General features: G+C 58.2%; 1 protein-coding gene across 1 annotated transcript in view; it reads right to left on the bottom strand.

Moving 5' to 3' along the window:
• Positions 1–2,460: 2,460 nt before the first annotated feature.
• KIRREL1 (kirre like nephrin family adhesion molecule 1) overlaps positions 2,461–8,876 on the bottom strand; it is a 22,797-nt gene continuing 16,381 nt past the window's right edge. The window contains exon 12 of the mRNA XM_026656230.2: positions 2,461–8,728. Within this exon, the coding sequence (XP_026512015.1) occupies positions 8,258–8,728 (471 nt within the window). The 3' untranslated portion in view covers positions 2,461–8,257. The remainder of the gene's footprint in view (positions 8,729–8,876) is intronic.

Genomic DNA, 8,876 nt, shown 5'->3' with positions numbered 1-8,876 from the left:
TCCCCTTTGACGGAAGGGAGGCTGCAGCAGAGAGAGCCCCGATTGTTAGGAAAAGGGAGAACGTGGAGGGGGAGATCAGACATTAAGGGGGGGGGTCATGCAGGAGAGGATCTGGGGCAGAATATCCAAACCCCACCCAGCCTCCCACATCCTTTAACTCAGGATCCAGCCCAGACCCGTCAGCTCAGGGGGCAGCCTCTCAACAGCCGTGAGCCGAAGCGGTTTGCGGCCTGATTCTAGGCTTCGCTGAGTGCAAAATGCCCCCTAGGAGAAATCCTACCCGCTACAGTGGAAAGCTCCGGGGAGAGAGCTGCTACCGGGGGGGGCTGCTGGAGAGAAGCAGCTAGAACATTGCTAATTAAGCAGGGACCTGGGGAAGGTGCAGGGGGCGGCCCACCGTGGCTGCGGGGGAAGCTACAGGCAACGCTAACGAGGGAGCGAGGAGAATCGGGCTGGGTGAAAGGGCCCCCCGATGCGTCGTGCAAAGCCTTCGGCTCTAGAAGCAATTCCGCTGCCCGCTTCGCCAGCCTCCCCCGCCACCCTTTTATTACGAAGGGCGAGGAACTGACCCAAGCAAAACCCGCTTGTAAACGGCCCCAAATGCTGCGGTGCAAGAAGAGGGTAAATCCGGCGCCGCCTGCAGCCCCTGAGCAATAGGAGGGAATGAACGCCTGCACCATGAGCTGTAGCGGGTAACCCCACAAACACCCCCAGCTCTGCCAAGGCCCCCCCATCCCCACTGCGGCCCCCTGCTAAGTCCAGCCTTGGGCACCTTCTACACCACCCCCAGCTCTGCCAAGGCCCCCCCATCCCCACTGCGGCCCCCCTGCTAAGTCCAGCCTTGGGCACCTTCCACCCCCCACCCCTCCCAGGTCTGCCAATGCCGCTCAAGCGTCTAAGGCCCGATCCCGTCTCCCTGGCCTTCAGAGGGGCAACCCCCACATCTCACGGGTGTGAATTGGAAGCCTGCCGCCTTTCACACACAGGAGACGCTGGTCGAGCCAGTCAAGTTCAAGGCCTTGGGGGCCTTCTCTTCAAGCCACTCAAAGGCCTCGAGCTAGGCTACTTAAGGGAAGGCAACAGAGGGTCCTGTGGCACCTTTAAGACTAACAGAAGTATTGGGAGCGTAAGCTTTCGTGGGTAAGAACCTCACTTCTTCAGATGCAAGTCTGAAGGGAAGGCAGTGTGGCCTAGTGGGCAGAGCACTGGCCTGAGACACAGGAAACCTGCCTTTGCCACTGGGTGACTAAACAGCCCAGAGGCCTCCCAGGGGGCCCTCATGGCTTGGGGAGGCTCTGCAGCATCCTGCCTCAGTTTCTCCTTCTCTCAGGGCTCTTCAAAGACCACTCTCAAGTGATAGAAGAGTCTCTGCCTTGGGGGGTGGGGAGGGCCTAGTTAATTACATTTTTACACCATTTCCATCAGCCCTCACCCTTCCCACGGTCAAGAGAGGCTTCCCTCTGGGGGCTGGGCTTAGCTTCCGGCCGGCTGGCCCCTTTCGGCCCCTGTCCCAGTTGCCCCTGGAGAGGAAGCAAAGTCTTTCAAACGCAAACTATAGAGCCCCCACCCCCCAGGTCTGTGTTCCTGCTCTCAGGCAGCAAATCCCCATTGACTCATTCACTAGCTCCAGCAGCAGGTAAGCGACCGCCCCACCCCGCCAGACCAGGGATTGCTGTGTGCGGATGGGAGTCGGGTTAGGAGCAAGCCCTGAGTGCTAACTGTGCTGGGCAGACGTTCCCTCACCCACCTGCAGCTTCCCAGCATGGCCCTCCGGGTCCCACCTGGCAGGAGTGGTGCTGGCTGGCAGGCAAGCTCTGGGCTTGATCATGCTCCCTTATATCCCTTGGCCTTAGTCACATGATCTTCCTGTCACCTGGCCTATCTCAGTCTCCCACCTGGAGAGGTAAGCAGCTTGGCACAGGTGGGGCTGTGGCCTATCGCCAGCGACCTTGAGTAAATCGCTTCTGCCCAGCCCCTCAAGGGTCTTTAGGCTCCTAACTTCCCCCTCCCCCTGCCTCAGTTTCCCCTCTCTGTCCAATGGGGAGAACGCTACCCAGCTCCCTTGTGAAGCGCGTCGATAGGGTGACCAGACAGCAAGTGTGAAAAATCGGGACGGGGGTGGGGGATAATAGGAGCCTATACAAGAAAAAAGGTCCAAAAATCGGGACTGTCCCTATAAAATCGGGACATCTGGTCACCCTACGCGTTGAGCGCTGGCGATGAACAGCACTAGAGACGAGCCCTTCCTTCTTCAGGGCCTTATTCCCTGCTCCAATTGTCCTCTGCTCCCAACAGGATTATTCAGGTCCCAAACGCGTAACGCCCCCCATCCATACACACACTCCTGCCCCCTCCCCCCGGGCAGCGCTTTCGTGCCACAAAGGCAATACACAACCTCTTTTTTTGGTAACATTTATATTTTTATATATATAAAAAATTAAATATATATAATATATCGTGTTTAAGACTAAAAATATAGTACATAATATTTAAAAAAAAAAAGGAAAATGAAAAAAATAATCCAAGGTGGGGCCGGGCAAGGGGTGCAGGGGACTCACAGATACACGTCTCTAGAAATCTAAAAGGGCCTGTGCTAAGAAAAATACCCCCCATTTCCCACCCCCCCATTCCCGTGGGGGATCCAATGAGCCTGGGCGTTTAGCAATGAGCCGGCAGGTGTGTGCGTGGGGCTGCATAACCTCGAAGACGATCCCGCTACAGTGAGTTTCACGGAAAGCCACTCGGCTCCTGGCTTTGCACGGTTCCGTGTCATGGCAGTGAGGGTTTCTATTGCTAAAGAGGATCCCGGCACCGTCGGGGCAAAGGCCAGTCCCACCGCTTCCCCCCTGCTCTAGACTGGGGCGAGGGAGAACGGGGGTCACCGGGGGGTCCCCACAGGCATCGCTGGGGAAGAAAAAAAGCCACGTGGCCTGACAGTGGCGATGCCTGAATTAAAGCTGCAGGCTGCGAGCGCGGTTCCTGGGCTCGGGCTCAAGGCCTTGCAGCATCGGGCCTGTTTTAAAGGTACCTTCGGGGGGAGGGGGTCAAGGTTAACTCCTTCAAAGTGGGTGATGCTGGGTCTGCTCCCTGCTCCCCCACCCTTGCACTCAGCCATGGGGCGGGGGGTGTCTGGCAAGGGTGAAGGCTTGTGAATTAGCACCAGAGGGAGTGACTCGAACCAAGGGGTGGGTTGTTCCTGATTGCAGGGGGTTGAGGGTGGGGGGGATCCGTCCTGTCTCTCTCCACAGCCACCCAGCCCCAGCGCCCAGAAGCAAAGGAAAGACCGCCCCGGTGCTGGGGTGAGCTGACGAGACCCCTCTAGAGCTCTGGGACAAGGCAGGCAGAGAGCTCTGCCCGACCCATCACCGAGGTCCCGAATGGAGAGGAACCCGCCCGCACCTTGTGCTGGCTTCCGGCACTGCGCCAACCCGGCGCCGTCATGGCAGAACCGCTCCCATCGTCCAGCTGCCCAAGGGGCGCTCTGTTGGGGGAGGCAAAGCAACCGCAGGCAGCTCGGCCCCCAACTCCCAGGGAAATTCCACGGGAACTGGGTTCCCAACTCCCTTCGGGCTGCTCCACACACAGTACTTGCACCGGTTTGACTTAAAATGGTTTAAGGTTACTCATGCAACCCCCTGCTTGAGCCTGCAAATTCAAGGACGTGGGCGTAATCCCGCACCCTCGGGTGGGCTGTCGACAGCAGGAATTGTACGTGGGACCCTCTGAATCTTGATGCCTGAGGCTCTGCTAGTCCTGAGCTCATCGGGTAGCCAAGCCGCCACTAGGAGGAGACAGAACACCCCACGGGTTGGGTTACACCAGTTTAACCAACACAAACCAGGTAGAACCCAGGAGTCCGGAGTCCTGACTCTATATCTAACCAGTCCCTATATCTAACCAGTAGACTCCCCGCCCCTCCCAGAGCTAGGAATAGGACCCAGGAATCCTGACTCCCAGTCCTCTGATCTAACCACTAGACCTCCCTCCCCTCCCAGAGCTGGAAATAGAACCCAGGTGTCCTGGCTCTCACCCCTGGGATGCACTGGGAGCCAGTCCCAGTGAGCCGGAGTTGGCCACAAGCAGGTTTATACTGTGGAGCACAAATGTTCAAGAGAGGGAAGCGCAGGGCAGCCGTCCAGGGGCCATTCAAACCCCGAAGCCAGAGTGAGATCAAGTGAAAAAAACAAATCTATCCGGATTTGAACTCTAGGACCAGCTACATTCTTCGGCTTTTCCCCAGCTCCCCTCCACAGACACAACCCTCTCCCTCGAGGAATTATTGCTTCGCCCTCATTTTCCACGGCCGTCTACACACGCCCAGCCAAGCCCCCATGATCTCTGCAGGGTGCACGGCGCACCCCCTAGAGTTAAGGTTGCCCAACACGTTCCATTCTAAGACCCTGTTTTCAGTTGCGTAGAACATTGCAGACGTTAACCCTTCGGGCTGAAATTTCCCGTGCCAGCTGTCTGCCTCAACGCAGAAGTTTTGGGGGGGCGTTGATCTATAATTATATACCGCTGAGCATTAAGAACATGCGCTTCTGGCTTTCAAGAATTTGCTTGGCAGGATATTTATATAAAATATATATTTAGATACATTCATATAAAAAAACAACCCTGCTCACATGACCGACTCATGCCAGCAAATTAGCCAGCACTGGTTTGTTACTTATGATGACTATTAGCCATTATTATTTCTATCGCAGCAGCCTCTGGCTCCAGTCATGGACCATGACGCCAGATTTGGCTCAGACTTTCTATTAAGATCCCACTGCCAGGGCTGCCAATCCCAACTGTTCACAAATTGCAAATCAGACCTCCCACCAATCATGAGCTGGGGAAAAAACTGGGTTCTTTTGATTCTCCTGCAGGCTTCTGAACCTTTCAGGGTCATGTTTGCAGGTGCTGGGAGGAGTGTGATGTCTAGTGGTTAGAGCCTGGGTTCCTTTCTTTAAAAACACAAGAGCTAGAAATGGATTACTAAGGGGGGGAAAAAGCTGAAGTTCAAAATAACATGACTCCTGAAAGTGGTGCGTTAAGAGCTGGTCCCCGGATCAGGTTGTTATCTTGAGACCAGGCAGACCCAGGGTCAACTCTGTTCTGCCATCTGACCCTGGGCGCATGACTGAGCCACATATTGGGCAGCGTTGCGCCCAGTTTTGCAAGGCCTAACTCATTTGGGAGCCAAAACTCAGTTTCCAAAAGGATTTAGGCACTTTGGAGCAAAAATCCCATCAGCTGCCCATGAGGGTTAGGCTCTGGAGTGCCTAAACCCCTTTGGAAAATGATCTGGGTTCCTAAATCAGTTAGGCGTTGCGATGCTGAGTGCAGCTACGCCAAAACACCTGTAAAAATCTGGGTCTCTGGGCTCCAGTTCCCCATCTGTGCCATGGGGCTAAGACCCTAAGAACGGCCATCCTAGGTCAGACCAATGGTGCATCTAGCCCGGTATCCTGCCTTCCGACGTAGGCCAGTGCCAGGTGCTCCAGAGACCAGCCCTGCCCAGCCTCACAGAGGGTTGTGAGGAAAAGGACAGTGAAGATTGTGAAGTTCTCAGGCGCCAGGTTAATGGCCGCTGCAAAAGTCCCATAAATAGGGCAGGAAAAGGCCGTATCAGGAGACACGATCAGATTCCAGCTGCTTCCAAACAGGGTAAATCAAGGGTCAAGCGATGTTTTAATAAATGGCGACCCCACCGTTCTGGATTGATATAGGCTCCAGCCGGCCAACCGGCCGCCATACCCATGGCTAACCCTTTCTGTTGACGTGCCGATAACCCACGCGGCTCACGGCTGTACAATATCTGAATGGCTCCGTAATGTAAGGGGGGGGGCCGTTATCTGTACTTAAAATGAAGGCCCCGATTTGTGCAAACGAAACCGACGCTGCAAGGTCACAAGAAAAGCTCCAGAACGGCCCGGGATGCTTACGGCCCTGCCACGCCGGTAGGTACTAGGAGGGAACAGGCAAGACAGGGCTGGTGGCTTTGCACTCTGCCCGGCCACGCGGGAGATCAGAGTTCGACGCCTGGGCCGGGCGTGACTGTGGAGAAGTTGGGCCTGGGTTCGAGTCCTGCTCCCTAACGGAGCGATGGCGGAAAGGGCAGTGAAGGTGGGGGCCGGGGTCCTGCTCAGCGCCGCTTAGGACTTGCATGGCTCACGCTGCAGGGCGGGACCCGCTCAGCAGCGCCCCCTCTGCCTGGCTGGGGAATGGCACTGCCAGGCTTCAAAAACAGAGCCCCCCCCCATCCCTTCCAGGAGTGGGGTGCAGCTTCGCTGGGATACTTGGGAAGCTTGAAGGATACCCCTCACCCCCACCAAAATAACAACCCCGGGAAATCCATCATTTCTCAATGGGCAGCCCGGGAAAGCCCCTGTCATCAGTGGAGACTGCGTCCGCCACTGGGGATCAAACTCACGACCTTCAGCCCTAAAAACACAGCTCTCGATGCCTCAAGCTAAAGGGGCAGCTCCTCCCTTGGCCTCAGGGACAGGCTGTTGTAGTGGCTGGTGCCAGGCACTAGAGGGAGACACAAGCCTCCAGCTTCACCAGCCCCTAAAACATTTCGCCCGGCCAACGCTCCCGCCCCCGTCGCTCGGTTCCACCGCGCAAGCGAACGCCGACCGGGCAAATAAAGCTGAAGTTCAAGGCACAGGAAATGGTGGAAGAGGCAGGATTCCAATTGGTCCTTTCGGAGGAATAAAACCAACCAACCCCCTCCTCCCCCCCCTTATAAAATATATATATAAAAAAACCCAACATAAACCCAAAGAAACGTATTCAAAGTGCTTGGGACGGGGGGACGGAGTCAGCTCGGCCCTGGACGGACGGGGTACTGGGGGAGAGATCGGGGCCCCTTTTGAAGAGGAACTCCACGCGGGGGAGGGATCCAATTTGGGGTGCGAGCGGCAAGGGATCTGGCCGCCCCGAGAGACACGGGACTGGCCGGGGTCTGGCTTGTGCTGTTGTGAATGGAAGCACTCAGGTGTGGGGCTGACCTTTCTCCCTAGAGCCCGCAGCGTCATCTAGGTCAGGGATTCGCAACATAGGGGTCGCGAGCATTTCACCCGTCCCATATTGCTAAGTGGGGCAGGAGGGATCCCAATATGGGAAAGGGGTGCTGGTATAGGATAGGGAGTACCTGTATTGTGTGTGGGGGGGGGTCCCAGTATGGAAGAGGGAGGATTTGTATAGTGGGTCCTGGTATTGGACATGGGACCCTGGTCTAGAATAGGGGGTCCTGGTATTGGATGGGGGTCCCGGGTATGGACTAGATCAAAAGCTGCTGCTCCAGGTTAGTTCTCCACATTAGGGCCCGATCCTGCCAGGCGCTGAGCGATGGACGCTGAGGTGGGATCAGAGCCCTTTGCCCATTCGGAGGCTGGCTGCAGGGTTAGCCGGCCTGCCGGCCGACAGGCCCCCCGCCCGGGCGTGTTCACATCTAGAGCGCAGTGTCCCCTGTGCCCGCGGTGGCGCGTTCCATCATGCCCTGGGAGCCGGTGACGGCACGATTCTGCCTCCTAGCGGCCGAGCTGTGCGGGAGCCCGTTGCAGACCCCAGGGATCCCATGGCCCTCGGGGGACTTCACAGCCTAGCCTGCCTTCAGCCACCCCCCATCGCCGCTTGGTCCTCCGCTGCCCTGTAACCCACCCCCCCTTGTTGTCACAACCTTTCACCCCCGACGGAGTTCAGCTCTCGGCCCGTCTCCCCTCAAAGATCCGACGTGTGGCAAAGAAATCAGGGCTCCCCCGCGTGGCCGGGGGCAAGTTTCCGGAGTCTCGCTTGTTGCAGGGTTGGGTGGGATCCAGGCTGTGGGAGGGAATCTCCCCCCTGCAGCTACCAGCACGCTTGATCCGGCCTCCAGCCCGCTGGGAGGAGAGCTGTGCCGCACGTGAGCAGGGCCGGGGTGGGGGTGAGGCTCCCTGGCCCCCCCAAAATTGGTTTTCCTTCCAGTCGGGGAGGGCGCCGGCCCCTCGAGACATGGGCTGAAAAGAACAAACGAAGACAACATGATGGGTGGCTGGATGGAAGCTCAGATATAGGGGAAGAGGGGCCCCGGAGTCAGCCGGACGCCAGGGTCCCCTGAATCCAGACAGTGAGGGGTGCAGTCGCCGGGAAGGCTGAGAGTCCTGCCGCTGGAGGGGTGGGCGTGGGGGGTTCAGGAAAAGCCCCTGAATATCAGAGGACAGTCACAAAGTACCTGTGACCCCCCCTTATGTCTCCGGTGAGGATTGTTGCCTCACAGCCCCCAGGTCCTTCAGACGTGAGTCTGCATCCGCTGCTGGAACCGCTGCCCATAGTCCGAGTGCTGGGAGGTGTAGGAGAAGCGGGTGGCACTGGCGTACTTGCCCATGGGGTCGTAGGTGTCGTAGGGGGCGCGGTCCAGGCTAGGCGGGGGGTGCTGGGTGTAGCCCAGGCGGTAGGTGGCGTAGCCGGCGCTGGGCGGGAAGGCGGCGTGGCCGCCGTAGTTCTCGTAGGAGAGCTGGCTGGCCGTCTCTCCCGCGGTGGGGCCCGGCGGGGGCCCCGGGGCCGGCTCGGTGTTGTACTCCGACGCGGGGCCCCGGGTATAGGTGTTCAGCTGGGCGTAGCCGCTGGAGTGGGAGAGGCGGGAGGAGGGGCGCATGTCGTAGCGGGCGGGGCCCGGGGTGCGGTAGTCGGCGTAGAGCACGGTGCGGGAGGGCGGGCGGTCCTCGTGGGCGCGAACGTTGTAGTAGCCGTTGGTTGGGTCCTGGAAGGGGAAAGGAGAGGGGCAGGTTCAGGCAGGGCCAGGGCGCTCACATGGGGCAGGGCAAAGCTCTGGATGCCTGTGGAATATTCCAGGGGCAGAGCTGGGCAAAGAACCCAGGAGTCCTGGCTCCCAGTCCCCTGCTCTCACC

This window comes from Terrapene carolina, unplaced genomic scaffold, assembly GCF_002925995.2.
Source record: "Terrapene carolina triunguis isolate 2854851 unplaced genomic scaffold, T_m_triunguis-2.0 Scaffold227, whole genome shotgun sequence".
NCBI lineage: Eukaryota > Metazoa > Chordata > Testudines > Emydidae > Terrapene > Terrapene triunguis.
Note: the sequence above shows the minus strand (reverse complement) of the source record. Positions and strands in the feature narration are given on the sequence as shown.